General features: G+C 41.2%; 1 protein-coding gene across 2 annotated transcripts in view; it reads left to right on the top strand.

The window, feature by feature from the left end:
* MIDEAS (mitotic deacetylase associated SANT domain protein) overlaps positions 1–19,920 on the top strand; it is a 52,276-nt gene extending 32,356 nt beyond the window's left edge. For both annotated transcript variants that reach the window (XM_064713890.1, XM_064713891.1), the window contains exons 3-13: positions 1,426–1,749; positions 2,706–3,051; positions 3,466–3,532; positions 7,779–7,921; positions 8,764–8,867; positions 10,210–10,285; positions 11,406–11,494; positions 12,616–12,765; positions 12,969–13,148; positions 13,545–13,744; positions 14,833–19,920. In XM_064713890.1, coding sequence (XP_064569960.1) covers positions 1,426–1,749; positions 2,706–3,051; positions 3,466–3,532; positions 7,779–7,921; positions 8,764–8,867; positions 10,210–10,285; positions 11,406–11,494; positions 12,616–12,765; positions 12,969–13,148; positions 13,545–13,744; positions 14,833–15,037 — 1,884 coding nt within the window. In that variant the 3' untranslated portion in view covers positions 15,038–19,920. The remainder of the gene's footprint in view (positions 1–1,425; positions 1,750–2,705; positions 3,052–3,465; positions 3,533–7,778; positions 7,922–8,763; positions 8,868–10,209; positions 10,286–11,405; positions 11,495–12,615; positions 12,766–12,968; positions 13,149–13,544; positions 13,745–14,832) is intronic.
* Positions 19,921–20,212: the final 292 nt, after the last annotated feature.

Raw genomic sequence — 20,212 nt, 5'->3', positions numbered from 1 at the left:
CAAAAGGCTTAATTCCAAAATTAGTCGTGCCTCTTGCAAACATTAGGTATGTGTGAACTTCTGCGATCAGAAAAGCTGTAGTGTGGACCAGAACATCTTTAAGGATGTCTCAACTATTTATATTAAGTCCCTACTGGTGTTTTTTCTCTATCTGTGCTACTATTCAGGTCTCCTGTTCTTGTTTTGGCTTGGAGGGGTCAACTTTCCCATCTCTGAGGAGGAGTGCTTTGCTGGTTGCCCCCCAGTTTTGAAAATAAAAGGAGCATGGTAAACCAATCATAAAGCCAGAGGAAAGTGACACTTTTGGGTGACTGTGGCACTTTTGAGTTGCCATAATTTCCTTCTTGTAGTCAGCAAATCAGTTCATGTCTCTTGACCTACAGATGTCTGTGGAGCACCCAGGAAGTACCTGAAATTTTTAGATTGGTCAGAATTGGTGCTTTTTAACACATTCACATTGTCATTATGTGCTGCTGTACCCAGAAAGTGGTGGAGGAAAGCTACAAAAATTTACAGGAACCCCTTTCTATCTAGAGTCAGAGGACTCCAGTGATGTCTGTCAGCACGGTGAACATGATGAATGCCCTCCAAACCCAAAATTGGCAGTTTTAGAGGAAAGTACAGGAGCCTGTCACCAGCCTGAAGTGAGGGCAGGTCCTCAGACCTCATTAATTTTTCCTGAGGCTTATTCTGGGACAATGGATGCCACTTGTGACTTTACAAGTGTGTGTTCCATCACTGTGTGGTAGAGGTGTACATTTGCAGTGTCTGTGAAGAAGCAGTCAGACTTGTAAGCTGCAGAGTCAGTTATGGAATAAACCTTTCTGTGCAACTTAGCCCAACTCTAATAACTGCCTCCTTGAAACGAGGCAGTCCTGGATCTTCTTGATATAGTAGATTTTATGAGCTCAGTCTTGTTATCTGGCTTATTTTGAAGGCTTAATGTTTTCCAGAGTCAGAAAAAAAAAATTAAGAAAAACTAGCTCTGGGTTTAGGTTTTTTTTGTGTGTGAGAGATTTAATTAAGATATTATCACAGTTCAGTCTTCCCTGGAGCAGAAATCCAATATTTGAAATTAATAACCTGCAGCTTTTGATCATTACTAAAACTGACGAGCTGTTGTCAAAAGCTATAAAGCAGGACACAAATTCATATAGAAAATAAAATGTTAAAACATAGGTAGTGAAACAATTCTTATAAATGACCTATATAAGTGTTCTAGCAGTTGAGACTACAGGCAATCCTCAAGTAATTCTATGAAATTTTAATAACCCTGCGAAATATTCTTTTACCTCCAGTAACACTTCCAAATCCATTTCAGCTTGCAAGTTGCTTTGAGATACTTGATATACACTGAACGTGAGATGGTATCTCATTTATTGCATAAGTAGTACAGAATTTTTAGGAATCTATTTTTCTTCTCAGGAGCTGGATAATTCAGAGGAGAAGAAGAGTGTGCTAGTAACAGCTCCAGGACCTACTGCAGCTTCAAAGAGTGTTGTGGAATTCGCCAGTTCTTCACCAGCTCCCAAAAAAGCCCGGGAGGACAACAGCCTTGTGCCTCTTATCATTCCTGTGTCTGTGCCAGTGAGAAAAATTGACTTGCAGAGCCTTGAAAAGGAAAAGTCTGAGGATGGAAAGCTCCAGAAAGGCCAAACAAACGATCGAGCTCCTTGTGAGCGGAAGCCTTCTGTGATAGTCACTCGGAGAAGGTCTAATCGTAATACTAACACGGAGACCTCGAGTCAGGTATGGATGCACTAAGAAACCAAAGATGAGGCACATCTGGTCAGTTTAATCACACAGTTTTTAGCCATGAACTTTTCTATTTAAGTAGTCTGATCTCAAGGCTTGAACTTGGAATGTACATAGTCTGGGGATTTTATCATAGTGTTGCCATGTATTTGGGCATTGTTGGCTTTTCATGACCTATAGCTAATGCTAGTAAAGCCAGGCAGTGCCTCACTAAATTCATTAAACAGTGAATAAAGCCAGACAGTAAGACTAGAATAGTTGTCTGTCTGTGTCAAGAGTGCTTTCTTCATACATACATAAAGACCAATGAATTCTAAGTAGTGCACATATCTCTCAATGTAAATAAAATCCAAAGTGAAGATTTATTCTCATGCAATGGAAACTTAGTGAGTTCTGAAGGTCAGTACTTGATTGTTCGCCTGTAGCATGGTAGTGATGAGTGGGTGGGTTGATATTTTTATTTCCCTTCTCCTCTATCCAGAACTACAACAGAATGTTCAGATATCACAGGAATGGCAGGCATCTGGGGAGGTTTCTCTGCATTTAAATGCTTGACCATCTAATAAAATACTGTTATATTGTCTTCTGTTCTCTTACCACTATTTGGTGTCACTGTGTTTCTGTATCAGGGTTGTGGTGTATCTGTACCAGGATTCTGCTGTGCTTTTTTATTGTCTTTTAAAGCTGCCATGAATGTTGGACCAGATGTACATGAAGTTCTTGTAAAATATAACTTCATAATCACATGAGCTAGAGCTGCTACCCAATGGTTCCATTCCATTCCCTGTGTTCTTCCTCTCACTTTGCCCTTCTGCTAATTGTTGAGACATCCTCCAGCCGTTCTATCCAGATTTTAAGCTGCCATGAAAAAGTGTTGTCATCTTACTGAAATTTTTCAGGCAACCTGAGATTTTAAATTAAATTAACAATGCAATTTCTTTTTCTAATAGCATGAAGATGCTGTTCCAAAGGATGAAGCAGAGGGCTTTGCCCGAAAACCAAAGCAGCGGCCAAGACCCGAGCCCCTGTTCATACCACCTAAAGCCGGCACCTTTATTGCCCCGCCTGTTTATTCCAACATTACTCCATATCAGAGCCACTTGCGGTCACCCGTCCGTCTGGCAGACCATCCTTCAGACAGGAACTTTGAGCTACCTCCTTACACTCCTCCGCCAATCCTTAGTCCAGTGAGAGAAGGATCTGGGCTGTATTTTAACGCTATCCTCTCTTCAAGCGGTCATTCGGTTGCGCCTCCAGTGACACCCAAAAGTGGTCACAGAACTCTGCTTCGATCAAGTAAGTTGCATTTTAACTTTCCTTTCTTGTGTAATTTATGATTGTGAACTGTGGCGCATTGGGAGGAACATCATGCCCTTAGGAGGTGTGTTTGTGTGAAACTGGAGCTTCTTCCTGATTGTTTGGGAAGCCAGAATACAGGAAATGCAGTGTTGCTCCATCTAGGCACGGATGTTAAGATGGGTTCACAAGCAACCTGCAACACCCCCTGCTGACGTTCTTAGGAATGAAAAGTCAGTTCCTCTCCCAGGTCAGTATCTGGAGCTGAGGGGAGGAAGGCTCTGGTCATCTGAAACTCCTTATTTAGCCTGGGGGTACCTTTTTTCGGAGATGGACAGCTCTGATTAGATTTGCAAGCTGTGTGAAAAATAAATCTCAGATGTGAAGCTGAGCAGTTCTTCCTTCTTGTTGCAGATAGTTCAGAAGTTACCCCTCCGATTCTTACGGTAGTGGGGGAAGCCACCCCGGTCAGCATTGAACCGTAAGTAGGCAGCAGATTCAGAGTCTCTTAGTAAAAGTGATTCCTTGCTTCCTCCTAAACCTTCAAGCTGCTCCCTGTGTGAATGATGTATCTCTTAGAAGCATTAAAACTATTCCTGTTGTTGGTTCTGAATATAAGTTGTCTTGATTAAAAATTACACCATATGATAAATAGTGTTTGGCTGGGTAAATGTAATTCTGGTGACATTAACTGCTTTCTGTTGATGCTCACCTGTCTCTTGGCTGAATTACTGTTAGTTACCTAAAGGGGAATCTGTCCTGTGTTGTTTTATACGAGCTCTTCTTTGTATGCTGTCTGCTTGTTTTAGGGTGGGAAGATGATGCTCCTTTAGAGGAAGGACAGAATGTCCTTGGAAAACTGGGGTTAGCCCTCCCATGGACTGGTCTGGTTGCAGGTGTGTTGTAGCTGCAGCACAGCTGTGAACACTCCGCTCTCTCCTGGGCGAGCTCAGCCTGAAAACGCTACGGCCAGTGGCATGTGGGCTGTGTGCCCTGAGCTAATCAGCCTGGCTGGTCTTTAGCTGGCTGTGTTCTGGGAAACAGCAGTAGGGAACACAGTCTGGAGATGTTGAAGCTGGAATTGTGAGCTTAGGCTTGGTGTCAGTCCTGCTAAACCTGAGCAGAGCTGCAAATATCTCTGCACAGCCTTTGCCAGTGCTCTGGGAGTGTTATCAGTTCAAGCTCAGTACTGCAGAACTACAGCAAGGTAGTGTAGTTCCAGTTCATCACTATACCTAATTAATTAACTCCTGCAAAATCTAATCATGGAGATGCATGGCTTGAAAGCACCCATATGGCATAAAAACACCCACATGGCTCCACATCTGACTGTGCAGTCAGGAATCTCTGCTCAAACTCTGCAGCATATCCCATAACATTTGAGATATTTGACTCAAAATTTCCCCAGGTAAATACTACCCTTCTTTTGCTTTCATCCAAAATGGTTTGTATTTTAAAAATGGACTGGTGCATTTGCTGACAGTTTTTTTCCTTGCCCTTTTCCCATTCTGCCTTCTTGTTTGAAGGTCAGGTTTTCTGCAGTTGTCACAGCAGCCTGTCCTGAGCAAATGTTGCAATTGTGAATGAATGTAGATTTTTCTTGTAACCTTTGCAAACCTCCTCTAGACCAAGCCCATTCATTGAAATAAGCACATTTATTGTTGTATAAATTTATTTTGGAAGTGGCCTAATTAATCCTTTTCCTGTTGGTTCATTTAACGTTAATCCAGGGGAACTTCTTGAACAGATATTTTTTGTGTCCCTCTCAGGTCTCAATCTTTGACCTCTCTGTGGTGCAGTTGTCTTGTGTGTGTTGGCTTAAATTGCTGACGTTACTGATATAAAGTTGGTTGTGATTTTAGTTGTATGTGAAAATTTTCATATTTTCAAATTAATGTTGCTGTTAATTTCAAACTATGGTATCTTAGTAGTGCAAGTTCATTTCCTTTTGCCAAAAGGGAGTTATGTGCAGATTTGTCTAACTGTCATCTTAAGTCTTGCTGAGCAGATGCTTATGGAGGTAAATTGCTTTTAACTTTTAATGACAGCAAATTATTAACCTGGTGTCATTTTGTGTTTGGCAGCACTGTTGTGGTCAGTTATGTAGACATGTCTTCCTTAAGGAAAATGTGGCAGGAAGCACTTTTTTTAGAAGAAAAAAATGTTTATTGGTTTTGTAGTCGTGTCAGAAGTTGACTCTAATTTGTGATTACCCAATATAGTAGTCTTAATTGCTTGCCAAGCCTTCTGTTAGTGCTTCTTAAAAGGTTATTTAATTGCAGTGATTTGAAATAGGAAATGTGATAATGAAGGTTAATTCTTTGTGAAATGGTACAATAGGCAGCTGTTGTCACAGATCCTTGTGTCCTGCTGGTTTTGTAGTTCAGCTGCACCAAAGTCTTGGGGTCACTGCTGAAGTAGGCAGCCTTAAATATACCTGTGGTGCATCACTGTGAACTGCCTTCCCAATTCACAGCCTCAGTTCTGGATGTTGTCACACTCAGCTCCCACAGCATCCCAGGAGCACCACTGGTGCTTTCAGGCAAGAGCTCTTTATGTATTCAAGTCTAGACTTCATCAGTAGAGGAACAGAAGAGTAATACAACTTGAATGGATCTCTGGAGATCATCTGGTCCAAGCCCTTGCTCAGAGCAGACCAAATTTAGGTTACCCATGTCAACTCTTGCAGTAGAATTCTGGTTTTATTTGGGCGTTGAAGGTACGAGATGAAATTTTTATTTTTTTCTAGCCCAGAGATGTCATATTCCAAGTTCCGTTTCAAAATGAAAAGCAGCTTTCAAGAAGGCCCACATTCTTTCCCTCCAGATCTTCCAGTTGTCTCTTTCTTTCTCAGAAGTGAGGTCAGAGGAGTCTGTGTCCTGAGACACAGCCTCTCCCAAATTTCCCAGTGCAGTTTTTACTGCAAAAACGCCTTTTTATCTGTTTCCACATGGCAGCAAAGTGTCCGTTTTGAGCAGTCATCCCGTCAAGGGCAGATTATAATCCATAAGCCTTTCCTCCTCTGTGAAACTGCATGCCATAACAGTAAGCAAGACTAATCACAATGAGTAGAAGACTTCACATGAACATTAATCCTCAGTCCATCTCAGTGTGCTCTGAAAGGAGAGCTACTGCTGAGTGGGTGATGAAGTTGGAACAAGTGTATAGGGTAATTAATTCTGCATTGCTTTGTTTACACATGAACTGTTCCCCTTAAGGACATCTGGATCTGCTACAGATGAAAAAAAAAAACAGTTTGCAAAATATCTTTTTATGTGTGTTAGAAGTCAGTAATTTTTTTGAACGTGGACTTTTCCCACACATGACATCTTATGATGCAAGTGTTTTATGACAATACCAAAATGAGGAATTGGGTGGAAAAGGGAATTAAGGTATTTGCTTCTTCTCCTTCCATACCCATTTCCTCCGGTTTGATAACAGACTCTCTTAGGACTTCAAAACACCATATTGAAACACTTGCTGGTATCTCTGGATTTCTGTACTGGTTATGTGTTGTTTCAAGGCTTCCTCACTCCTTTTCCAAACTGCTTTTCATAATAGATGTGTGTGTGTCATTTCAGAGGACGAGAAAAGTCTGGAGGTTGGCATTTCTCAGAAGTTTTTGTTATTATTCTTTATTGCACTGTATTATGCTCTTTCTTTGGTAATTGTGCTAGGTGTGGCTAGGCTCAAGCCAAGACTTGAGAATTATAGCAAGCCTTGCCCTGGATGCAGGGAGTTTTACTTTTTTGTAGTGAAGAAACTCCAGAATTGGAGTTTTTTATCATCTTCTGGGCACTGCCTGATCTGCTCTCTCCAAAAAAGAGCTGCTTTCTCTATACTTTACTATGTCAAGAGCTACCAGTGTGGTTGACTGACATCTGGATGAGGAACACTTTTGCATTAAGTCCACAGTAGAACAGTCTTTCACTGGGGGTTCTTACCCACCTCTGTGCACAAAATCACACTTGCTAATACAGAGTAGAATCTCTGTGGATGGTCACTTGACTTAAAGCAAATGTAGTGCTCTGTGGGCTGCACATAGTGAAAAATCTGTCTGCTAATTCAGATGTAAAAGTATGAGATTGCTGATGGAAGGAAAGGGTTTGGGTTTGGTACAAAATGAGCAATACAGGTTTCATATTTTTTGTTTTGTATTTTTGGTTTCAGTTGTTAGAAAAACAACTGAAACAGTACCTGGAATACACCAGCTTGTGTCAAGGTGATAAAGGACCAAATTTTGATCCTGCTTTGAATGGGAAGTTGGACCAGATGGCAGTGTGTAGGTTGGAAAGGACATTTGGAGACTGGTTCAGTTGTTGGCTGACAAAATGTTAATACTAAAACAGGCTTACCTGTCTTATGCCTGAGGAGCAAGCTTGCCATAAGAGGACCCTGTATGAGAGCCTCTCCAAAAGTGATGATTATTGGAAGCCAATCACTGTTCTTTGAGCAGCTATTAGGGGATGCTAATTTAAATACAGTTTCAACCTATGCTGATAAAAAAAATGGAAGATAAAAAAATGGAAACTGGTAATAGATGTAAAACCTCTCAACTTCTAAGTTACTTATGTAACCTACAACACTGTTGGTGTTATATGCAAGAGCCTGCATTTGTATATGCATTTGTTTCTTCGTTTGGTTCTTCATTAGGGTTTCTAGCAGAGACAGAGACTTCCTGGGTATTGTAAAGATGGCCTGACTGTAACACTTCTCCTTCTCTGCAGGCGAATAAATGTAGGAACTCGCTTTCAAGCAGAAATCCCATCACTCCAAGACAGATCTCTGGCAGAAGCTGATGAACATAAAGCAGAGCTGGTGTGGCAGCCATGGGATGACTTGGAAACCAACAAAGCCACCCAAGAGAATGGTAAGAAGGTGGAAGGCTGTTAGAGGGCAGAGTTGTTGCAGTGGTTGTAGGGACTACCACGTATCTACTGTAGGCATAATTAAAAATCTTTTAAGCTACCATTCAAGTGACATGTTTGAGTGGTCTTGAAAACAGTTTTAGGAGCAAAACTTGTTTATCAGATTGCATGTATGGGGCAAGGGGAAGCTGGTAGGATTCGTTCTTTTAATAGTGAAAAAACTGTGACTGTTGCTTGTGTCAGGCCAAGAGCGGCCTTTTGCTCAGTGAAGCTTCCTTGGTTTTGTTAACATTGAAAACCACACACACTCAACTCCTGTATTTTTGAGGGATGTTCTAGATGTAATAGTATTTCAAAAAAATCAAGTTGTAGACTGAAGTCAGGATGAGGAAGCAGGAGTTGTGGTGGCTAGTAGCAGACCTGTGGAGCTGACTGCTTCTGTTACACATGGGTTGTGTTCTGTATAAATCCTGAAGGGAAGAGGAAGTGGGCAAGCTTGGAAGAAATATTTTTGAATGAGAGAGAAAAAAGAGTTTTGTGAAATGGAAATTCACAATATAAGGGTGGATTCAAGAAATGTGTGAGGTGAAGGGAGGTGGGAAGAGCAGGGAGGAGATTTGAAAGAAATTCCGTGTGTAAATAGCACTGCATGACCTTGTAGCCTAATGAGTGCTGGGGTCCAAATTTGACTCAGATAAATTTGCAAGGACATGCAACTTCTCTGAGTTTTACTTTCTGTTATGTCTATTTCTCCTTCAAAAGAGGTAATTAATCATGCCAATGCAATAGGAAACTTCATTTTAATCTTCTTTTCTGATTTTTTTGGGTACCCCTGTGGAAACAGTGGAAAACCTGCTAGCTGCTGCCTGTTCAAGTATTTTTCCTGGGGGTGGAACCAACCAGGAGCTGGCATTGCATTTCTTACATGAAGAAAAGGGAAGCATTCTGGTGAGTCTGCCCCGCTGTTCACCTCAATTGTGGTCAAAGATGTTAAGGCAGCTCAGGTAACCTCTCATTCCTGAGAGGAGAGCCTTGCAAATTCCTTTCAGTGCATCTGGTTCCCATTGTTTGGTGCCCCTTGTACATCCCTGATGTGGGTTCTGACCAATGTACAGTGCCATGTGCACTTACTTTTGTATTTCCAACTTGGACATGTTTGGCTTTTTAACAAACACACTGACAGTCTATCAGGGCAAGTGAGCCAAGACTTCTAAATTAATTTTAGATGTTGTCTTCCTGGAAAGGTTACTGTGTAGAAGGGAAAAATAAGAGACTGGCCCTGAAAGCTGAGTCAGAGGGCAGTGTCTTGCACCTCTTTGTTTTGGTTGATCCATTTGACTTCTCTGTCTGTGTCTGTAGAACAACTGTCCTGCTAATTTTATACCAGTATTGTAAGACATGATGCACTTTCATTATTGCCCTTTGGTACCTCTGGGAGGTAATATCAAAGAGCAGAGCAAACAGCAAAGCTTTATCATCTTTTTATAGTTCTATGACTGATTTAGACTGGCATAAATCTGCCCTGTATTCAGGAGTATCCCACACTTTTGCCTGGCTGCTTATTTCCCATCCTGTGGCACTGACACTTGTGAGACTGCATGGACTTGCATCAGAGAAGAGATCAAACAGAAAGTAGTTTTTGTGTGTGTGTTAGGTTTCTGGCAGCCCATTGTTGTGAATGCTGCTGTTGGCGTTAGAGAGGAGCAGGACTGCCTCTGACAGCAGGAACTCGTTGTTCAGGTGGTTTAAACTGCCAGTGGAAGCACGATTCTGTTGTCTCCTTCCTACAGAATTTGAAAGCTTTCTGGTTTAAATGAAAACTAAAAAGCAGCTTGAGAGGTGGGAGTTTTGTGTGTGTCATCTTTCAGTCACGTGACTGCTGATTTATTTTGAAATAATGCTCAGTCAAGTGAGATCAAATTGCAGTTACTTGGATATGTAAAACAGGTGTCATTTAGGGGCAGCATGTTTGGATATGTGTGTAATAGGCCTTTGGTTAATGAGAGGAAACTGATGCAAGGTCTCTATGTATGGAATTAGCTCTCTCCCAGTACCCTGGTGGTTGTGTCAATTCACAGATGTGAAGAGGTGCCAAGAATGTACCACTTGCCTCTGGTACCCAAGATTAGATGGGCAGTCTAGAATGTGATTTTTAAAGTTGTCCCAAGTGGTAAACTGTGCTCTGTTTCTTTTCTGTTAGCTTGCCACAGAAAAGAGGGGATTGACAAATTGATCTTTGTTTTTAATACCCCAAACATTAAAGTAATTCTTTTACTTGTGTTTATCCAAGGGAGCTCTGACCAAACTGCTGTTGAAGAATCCAGTGAGACCACCTACTCACCCTTTGGCAGATTATCACTACACAGGTTTGTGAACCAGAACAACTCTGTGCTGCCTGCTTATATCCTTTTCTGTTACATTACAAGAAAATTAAAAGAGCAGTTCTCTCTTGTAACTCAAATGATGGCTTGCCAGAATTTTTGCTTATGCAAATTAAGACACTTTAAATGTAAGAAACACTGCATCCTTCTGAACATGTGCATGTGTATTGGGATAGGTATGAGTTCTCATTTTCTTTATGGGGAAAAGGGAAGGTAATCCCTTGCACTAAGACAAAGAGAACGTAGAAGGATAGCCAGTATGTACAAGAAAGGCTGTGGTAACCTTGGAATCATAGCCTCTCTGACATGAGTTTCCAGGGTGGAGTTAAGCAGGGGTTTTATGGGGAGTAGTTTTCAAGCTTGCTGAAGAAGCCTCAGCCAGCTATGGATACCTGTTAGTGTTAATTCAAAATTTAAATGCCATAAGCTACTTTTGTCATCATGCACCTAATTAGAAAATAGTCAGCTGTGTGACACTGATTTCAGTGATCTGGAGAGACCCAAGTCACCTGAAAGATCTGATGTAAAGTGGTAGAGAGATGTCTTAATAGCTGGTACCACAAAGCATAGAAAATACATTTTTGTTACTATGCATTGCTACTGTAGTTGTTGGCAAAGATTAGTTGAAGAATATCTATAAGGAAGGAGGGGATTTGAGAATGTTATTATTAGAGGCAAGGAATATTTGAGGAATACTGGAGATGTAGCAAATCTTCAAGTACAGATTGCTGCTGAAAGAGAAGATCCTGTTCTTCTACCCCACCATCACCCTACTATAAAATCTTATGACTGGGTCACCACGAAGTGTGTCACTTCACCTTGCTTGGGCAACATCTTAGTTCATCTAATTGAGTAGTTTTTGCAAGCTGAGCTGTGGTGATGAGCACTTGATCTAGCACAAAGGAAGTGTTGGGAGGAGAGCTGGGGTGGAGCAGTAAGGGAGGAGTGAACAGCAGTCTGCAGTTTTGCTGTAGTAGGCTCAAGGAGAGACTGCACCCTCATGTGTGTACTGGTCTTATTTAAGGCAAACATGAAGAAGAGGTATGAAGAAGAGTAAACATTTGAAATTATATGGGTTTTCATTATAACTTACTTTTACCTACAGGATCAGACAAGTGGAAAGTTGCAGAAAAAAAGCTATTCAACAAAGGCATTGCAATCTACAAAAAAGACTTTTTCTTGGTCCAAAAGCTTGTAAGTTACTTTTGTTTGTTTTTATGATACATTTTTACATGTTTGTTGAACATTTTATACAGGAAGTTCAATCTTGATTTTTCTGAAGCCTCAGTTTTAGGTCTAGCATTAGGTCCCATACTCAAAAGATTTCAGAGAAATGTCAGCCTCCAGCACAGCATGAAATCTCACCAGAAAGCTAAGCAATCATGTTTGTTTTGCTTAACCCTGGTATTTAAACTGCATTACTTCCACTAGTCCATGCTACAGCTATCTCCTCTGCAGAGCACATTTATAGAGCATTGGCAGTGTTTAGCTTAAATGGCTTGCTGATAAAACTAAAAAGAAACACATCTTTGCCACTGATGGAGACAACCAAAGAAGGATATGAGAATGATGCATCCTTTAGATCTCTCCAGTGTTGTGACAATGATAGGAGAAATGATCACTCCCATGTTTTGATGAGGTATGACTTGTCAGCAAGGGGGAAATCACTGAAGGAGAGTGCAAAACCAGGAACTGCAAACGTATTTACTGAATAAAATCCCCAAAGACATTTAAATTGCAAAAGCTCAGAAGTTGAAAATATGTTCCAAACATTTCAGAGAAATCACTGATGCAGAATATGTAGATGGTCACAAGTCCATGCTGATAATTGTCCACCACCATATGCCTACAAAACGCACATGGCCAAAACGGGAAGGGGCTGCAAACCTTCACTTCCATTTTTGGATTGGTATTCTGGTCTGGTCTTCTTTGAAGTGCTGCTGCAAAATAAAGCTCCTCCATAAAACTGAGAAGCTGCTGTCAAGCCTGATAGCTCCACTGGAACATTTCAGAGGCTAAGAGGTGCATTAAGCTTACAAAGTTCCAGGTTCTGTCACCTTTACATTAACCAGGTTTTCTTTGGAAAGTTTGTCCTCTAGTTCTCAGGGAATAACAGTGGCAGTAGGGGATATGCTGGGGGATGAGGCAGACAGGTGAATATGACACAGAAAAAGAGGCTTGAACAGCAGCTGTGGTGGAATGGAAACTACTAAGGAAAGAAAATACAAAGTATATTTATTGCACCCCTAATAATTATTTATAAATCTTTTTAAAATCATGTAATCCACTGGAGTTTTATGTTTTTTAAACAACAGATAAAAACCAAAACAGTGGCTCAATGTGTAGAATTCTACTACACATACAAGAAACAGGTGAAAATTGGTCGGAATGGGACCTTAATCTTTGGGGACATTGATGGTGCTAATGAGAGATCAATTAAAGATGAAGCTGAAGTTGACATCAAGGTAAGTAATTTCCTAAATTTCTCTCACCTCTTTTGGGCTGTGGTTTGAAGTCTTGTGTGTTGTCTCATTTACTGTTCAAATCAAAAGCACAAACAATCTGGCTTCTCCACAGGAGTCCAGACTCACAAATTTGTGTCCTGTGTCACATAATGTCATTTACCTACAGGCATCAAAATTAACAGTTCCTTTGTCTTCTGGTGAAGAGCTCCCATAGGTTTGCACGTGTTCTTCCTCTCAGAAGGGACATCTTCAGTGAGGAACAGGGGCATGTGGAGGAGGAGGAGGAAGAGGAGGAAGAAGAGGAGGCAGAGGAAGGGTTGGATAACAGAAAGAGGAGCGCCGATGCTCTGAAAGATGAACAGACACTACAAGATGGTGTAATAGTAAGTGCTGCATTGTGCATGTTGTGCTTTCTATGCCACCTTCACTTTGCAAATGGTTTAGAAAACATGTGGGCAGTTCCAGATGCAAAAAGTTTCCATCTCTAACTTTTCTGGAGCAAGAGATTGGGCTGAGGTAGATCAGAGTGTTACTGTCAATCAGACTGTGAGCTGTGATGGGAGAACTGGGATGTGTAAGGTGGGAAAATGCAATGTATTCTTTGTGGCTGGTGGACACAGAGGGCCGTGATGAGAAATGTCCTTAAAATAGCCTGAAGATTTTGCCATTAAATATAACCTTTGTCTGGAATGAGTGAAGCACAGGAGCTCAGCCACTGTCTGCCTTCTGATGGTGGGTTTAAGTGTCACTTTGACTCAATTCTTCTCCTCTTCACAAAGGCCAGCAACACCAATATGAGGAGTCACGAGGCAACTGTCATGGGCAGAATTGGGAGGAAGCCGAGGGAGACAACAGTGAAGCCTCGAAAGCCTTTTACTGCTCCAGTGCAGAGGAAGAAGAGGAAACAGAAGATAAAACCAGATGCTGCCAGTAAAACACAAAACACAGAGAACACATTTCCATGTAAAAAATGTGGCAGGTAAGACCAACTCTGCTTCCAGCAATAGTCACAGAATCACAGTAGGGCATCTCCTGTGGGAAACTTTTTCCCAAATGAACTTTCTGTCTTTCTGTATAGGCCATAGACATTGGCAATAGCTCTAATTAATTACTGCCCCACTAATACTTGCAAATTAAGGCTTGTTTTTCTTCAAATGGCATAAGATACCACCTGTATTTCAGCTGTGTACAGTAGTTGGTGTTAAGCTGCACTTTCAGGCAGCTGCTGTGTTGGCCCTCTGTAATGCTTACATTTTTGTAACAACAAGTTTCTATGTATTTGCTAGATCACATATAAAGAACATGGTATAAACTTAAGAACAGTGGTCTAGAAACAGAAGACGTTACCATCATTATTGCAGCAGCTTATTAGGTTTAGTAGGTACATAGTTCATCTGGTTACATTTGCAGCTGTCTTTGGTAGATGTCAAATATATTTGTATTTCCTCACACAGTTTTAGTAGTTTTTGTATGTCTGTTGCCACCAGAATCAAACTGTCAAGAAAATTCAGTTCCCTACATAAGTTGCTTACTCTTGAAATAACAGGACAAGCAGACAAGGCTTCTTAATGATGTCTGAACTACACTTGTGGCGCTTTGTGCAAAATCCAAATAGTTAGTGGTGGAGGGTGAAGAACAGATCACAGAAATGTAGAGTCAGAAGGAAAAAGCTCAAGTATTTCGAGCTCTGTGGACAAGGCTCAGGCGTGGCATTGGGCCATCATTTGCCTCACTGCTTATGGTATTGTTGCAGCACGGGTATGCCTGAAAACCAGGGCTATGTTAAGGAGCACGTGCATAATTCAGATACCAGCACTGCCCCTCTGAATTCACAGCTGAATGAGAAATGGCCACAGTTAGAAATCAAGCTCAGGATCCCCTGCTAGCATTGCTCCTTGCTCTCCATGTCCTGAATGGCGTTTGCTGTAGGTGCTCTATCGCAGCGCCTGTGGGAGTTCCGGAGCTGAAGCTCATGAGCTTGAGCCAGAGCAGCAGAAGCTCTTCCAGAGAAGTGTTGAAGGAGGTGTAGGAGAGGCCAGTGCTCATGTCCCCGTATGCTTTCCTCAGGGTGTTCTACAAGGTGAAGAGCCGCAGTGCCCACATGAAGAGCCACGCGGAGCAGGAGAAGAAGGCGGCGGCGCTGAAGCAGCAGGAGAGGGAGGCGGCAGCGGCGGCGGCCCGCAGCCAGGCCCTGCAGGACGAGAGCAGTGACAGTGGCAGCAGCAGCAGTGGCAGCAGCAGCGCCAGCTCGGATGAAGATGGAGAAATATAGCAGGAGACCAGAAGTGGAGGGAGTAGCAAGGCTGGACCCAACCTCCCTCTCGCTGGTCTCATTTGTTTTTTGCTTGCACTTTTCTTACCTGAACCATCTGGTTTTGGTTTCAGTGCTGCCATTTCCTCATACCACATGTTCCACTTCACCTTGCCAGTACTGAACAAGCCAGAATGGTGGATAACAAGATTTGTTTCAACTTGGATTTTTTTTTAAGACTGATAAGATTCCTATTTATAATGATACCCGAGGTACATAATAGAATGTCACCTGCAGTGGAAGTAAGTTCTCTCAGGTCAGTCAGACCTTTCTTTTTGTTCTTGTCAGGAATTGTGGTAGTAGGACTCTTGGATATAAAGGTTTCCAGACTGGAGCAAGAAAATGAAGCTCTACTTTGAGCTTAAGTGTATCCAGTTACTATGACACTGGTGATTTCCAGTTTTTTCCTTTCTTAGCAAGTTCTTCTTCTTTTATTCTTTCCTGCCTTTCTTTCTGAGCAGTTATTCAGGCAGACAACAAGTTCTGTGGAAAGATGGTGTGCACTTTTGACCTCTGTTTCACAAAAATGAAAAGTAGGATGAGCAAGACACTCTTCTTCCTTTTGAGAGGAAGTTTTATTTTTCAAACGGAAGCCTGAGGTCAGTTATCTTATGGCATTAAGAACATAGCAAAGGATATGAAAATATCCTGTGTGATAAGAGTAGCCACAGACCTTGCAGGTTGTCTCATCTTGGAAAACAAAATAGTCAGCCTTTGATTAACTTAAAGGATTCTGGGCTTCACAAGTGCAATTTAAAATGAAAATTGCTGGGTTTGAATTTACATAAATGGGAGCAAGTTTGTTTAGTGAAAATGAACCCAGATCTTCTTGTGTGCACCTAGATTGCGTGCACCTCAGAAATGGGAGGAATGGAGTCTCATCTCCAGCAGCCATCCCTCTGTGAATGCTTTTACCTCTCAATATCCTCTTCTCTCTTGTAGCAGCCCTCGTTTACTCCTTGAAATTGCCATCATCAGGCTTTTATGGCAGGGCCCTAGTTTCCCAGGCAGTTGCTGTCAGACAGCATGTACAGGAGAAGCTTGTCACCCACTTGCACACCAGTGGCAGGGCAGTGCTGCCTGCTGGGTTGTCCTGCTATGAGCTGTTCTCTTTGCTGAAAGGCTGACTCTTCTTCAGAACTGACACAAGCTAGCAGCCCAAAAAGTCTAGCCGCCAAAAGCTGCTGGTGAGAGTTAAGAAGTGGGCCAGGTGACAAATGTTAAATTCTCACAGGATTGTTCTGTACATCTTTATAGCCCACATTTATCATTATTTTGTAAGGATGCAGAGAATCACTTGTGCTTCATGGCCAGCTGGTGCCATCCTATAGCCTGGCTGCCCAGCTTCCTCCCTCCATCCAGTGCTTAGGAGCAGCAGTGATCCCCAGCTTCTCGGGTGCTGGCACTGCATCAGACCAGGCTGTAGGAGCTGATCGCTCCTGCCTTCCCCTGCAGGGATCCAAGAGATGTCGTTGTATGTGAGCTACTGAGTGTGCCTGACTGGCAGATTTTTTTAATTTAAATCTTGACCCTTCCAGCTGCTAGATAAATTCCTGGTTAACTATAGAAAGAGGCTGTAACTCCAGCTTGTTGTCTGTCAGTCATCTTGCCCTGTAGTTTTATGCAACCATGATGGCTTCACTCTTTTGTTTGGGAGGCATTGTATTGTACAACATATGCTTTGACATATCTATGCCTTTGCATAGAATCCTTTTTCTGAATAGCAGAAACAGTTACTGCTCTTACTAAATCAGGAGGAACATCGTTAAGGACTGCACTCTTTGTAAAGTTGACACTTTCACCTGTAAGTGTTCAATTTTCTGTCAAGATTGTATTTTTCATTCCTATCAAAACTGGGGTTCCTTTCAGCACTTAGATGACTGTTCCATGTTCCTACATTGAATGGATCTTGTTGACTAAGTAAGAAACACATGGCACATTGTGAACTGTTAAAATCATTAAAAAACTGCGAAGAACTAAAAGCTGCTTGTTTAAAAAGAAGCTTAAGCAAATCAGTCTTCCTCTTTAAGATTTCAGTGTTGATTTATATTTTTTTTTCTTTTATAAATTGGGGGAAATGCTTGTCTGCCATTATCTTAGGGCCCTTGGAGAGAACAGAAGCTTTAGCGCACTGTGTCAGGAGGAAGAGTAGGTGAACCAACTGCAAGCATTATTACAGTCTTCCAAAGGCCACATCGTTCACTGATTATCCCTACTTTAGGAAACTGATATAATTTTTCCTCTTGTCAAGGACAAGGTGTTGAGGTGCTGGTTAGAACAAATCAGAGTTTTTTCTTTACTTGCATAAAAATGTTGTGTAAATTATGTACTGATTCCAGTACTGCTTGTTTCTGTCCCACCCTGCTGCAGTTTAAGAAGAATGGAACAGGAAAACTGGACACAGTCTGTTACTGGAAGAAAATCACAAAAGGGCTTTTTTGAGGATAACCTCTATAACAGCTGTGGGTTAGCAGGGCTGACCACAATCAGGTATAAGTGGCATCAAGTTGGAACGTTTCTGAGCATACTTCCAAATTGCCAGTAGCCCCCAGAAGACTTCTTTTCTGGCATGGTAGTAAGTAAAACAGTTCCTCAAAGTGTCATCTTAAAAGACAAACAAGCAAACCAAGCCTTCTATTCACTGGCTTACAGAAGGAGTTTGGAATTGATCCTGCATTTGAATTAGAGCTTGCCTACTAGCAAAAGTTGGCAGAGAATTGTTTTTTAAAAAAAGAAGAAAACCAAAACCCAAACAACTAACACCCAATTTCTGTGGACAAAGCATTTAAATTGAATTTTTCTAATCTGGAATGAGTTATGCTCCTACTTTTTGTGAGGGAAAAATAACTAGAGTGGCTCTCTACTGCAGCACAGTTAATTAAAGTTTGTTATTCCAGTTGAGATTTAAAAAAACCCATCCCAAACAAACGAAATGCTTCTCAATGTTCTGTTGATATGTCTGTTTTAAAACTCCATGCTCATTATTTCCCAACGTTTAAGGGCCTATTGATCAATCCCCATTTAGTGTAAGGGTTTGCTGCTAATTTACAAAAAAAGGCAGAAGAAAGTCATTAATTTGAACAAGGTGTCTCTTCAGTTTGAAGAACAAATGGGAACAAATATTTATAGAATGCAATTCTGTACATGTGTACTAATAGGTTTGCCTTTTACAGTGCAGGATCAGGCTTCAGGTGGTCATACACCCCACAGTCAGATGGCTGTATTTCAGATCATTACCTGCTTGAGCCTCGATGCCAGCCCTGGGCATCATGGAGATGCAGTGACAGGTCACTTGCCCTGATCACATACTTCCTTCTGCCTGTGCTCCTGCCTGCCCTTTACAGATAGATTCAGTCTTTCAGGTCTGTGATCTGCATGGGATAGCATCTGAGTTTTGTAAGACTTATGTGTGTATGTAATTACTAGATAGATGCATGCACTTGTGATGCAAATCTGATGTAGCTGCAGGTGTTTTGCAGTCTAGCTGCGAGAACCACTCTGCATTTTAATTTACTTGATGTTTGTTCTTTTACTGATACAGGTGATGGAATCAGAGAGAACTTGGTTCTGTAAGTTGAAGGCCTACAAAATTTTACTCAGCTGTGCAGGACCATGGCATTTTGCTGGCTAGAAAGAGGTAGGGATGTAGCTGCTTAAAGGCAGGACAAAGATAGAAATTCAAAAGCTTAAAGGTAATTAATCTGTTAAACCCATTGTAGATAAAGTCCAATTTAACTAAAAATACTCTGATTTATCACACTGAGGCTTTTAGTCATTTTTATCACTGCAACAAGCTTAGATTAAAATCAACACTTTTCAGAAAAAGTCTTTCTTAAATCACAAATGTGAGCTTTCACACTCTCTGCAGTTACACTCTTGTTAATTCTCTTTCAGGCAGTGGACTAGAAGGTTCCTGCAGATACATACTGTATTTTAAAGAAATGGGAGTAGGAAGGACTATAACCATAGGAGTCTTGCTTTCATACAATGGCACATTTAGTCCAATGCTTACCAGAAACCTTATTCTCATACACATTTTCCCACACAAACTTTCTCCCTGCTTTATCTTCTGATGTGTGTCTGGAAGTTTATAAAGCTTTAAAGAGACAGAGAAGTGAGTCTACAAATCATGTTTGATTTCTGGGGGGTCTTGAGTTTCTATGTAAATTCGTCACTTGGGTTCAGCTGCTTTACTTTCCCTCCTTCTCTCCTGTGTCATATGTTAGGAAGACACAAACTTTAAATCCCAAGCTGTCTAAGGATCTTTCTTTCCAAGACTAAGATTCTACTGATAGCTGAGCCTGAAAAAATCCTTAACTTCTCCAGATTAGAAGACAACATATATTTTTATAGAAATATAATTGTGTATTTTAAAAAAGTTTCCTGCAGCTTATCCACCTGTATTTTTTTCCCTTGTAGCCTAGATTTGATAAAAACTTTTTTGTGTTCATTCTTTTTATGTTCTGTTTTTAAATTTGTAGTCAAAGCTTTGGTGTACTGTACAGGAGCAGTCAGCCTTTGTAATTACTGTATAAATGCTTTATAATAAAGTATATTACTTTTATTTTAACAAATAAGCAGACACTTCCTTTTGTGTGTCTGCTGCCTAGGGCACCTTTTAAAAGACTGTTACATGTTTAAAATGTACATATATAAATATATTTACCTGTTGCTGTACAGTTGTGATAGACTGGACTGAATTTATTTTTTGTGTGCTTTTTTATAAAATATTAATACACTAAAGGAAATCTTTGCAGATGTGATTGTAATGTACTATGTAACTTATTTACTTAATATCCTCTATATATCTAAAAAACCTTTTATTAAATGAGGTTAAAAAAACAGTCTCTTAGCTGAGTTTTCGATGGTGTGAGGGAGTGGCCGGGGGCGTGTGCAGGCTGTGATGCACAGGAGGCTGTGCCGAGTCCTTCTGGCTGGTCTGCTCTCTCTTCCTACTCCCCTGTGTTTCCCACAGCAGCTCTGGTGACTGTTTCTCACCTTCCCCCAAGACTCAAGCCTGCACTGTGTTTTATGTCTTACATCCAAGAAAGTAACTGGCACCTGCCAGGAGCCCCGAGAAATCTGCAGCTCCACCGTTTTACAGAAGTGTTGATGGGATGTGTGTTCCCCTCCAAG

Source organism: Zonotrichia leucophrys, chromosome 5, assembly GCF_028769735.1.
Source record: "Zonotrichia leucophrys gambelii isolate GWCS_2022_RI chromosome 5, RI_Zleu_2.0, whole genome shotgun sequence".
NCBI classification, from domain to species: Eukaryota; Metazoa; Chordata; class Aves; order Passeriformes; family Passerellidae; genus Zonotrichia; species Zonotrichia leucophrys.
This window is presented reverse-complemented; position numbering and strand designations above follow the sequence as displayed.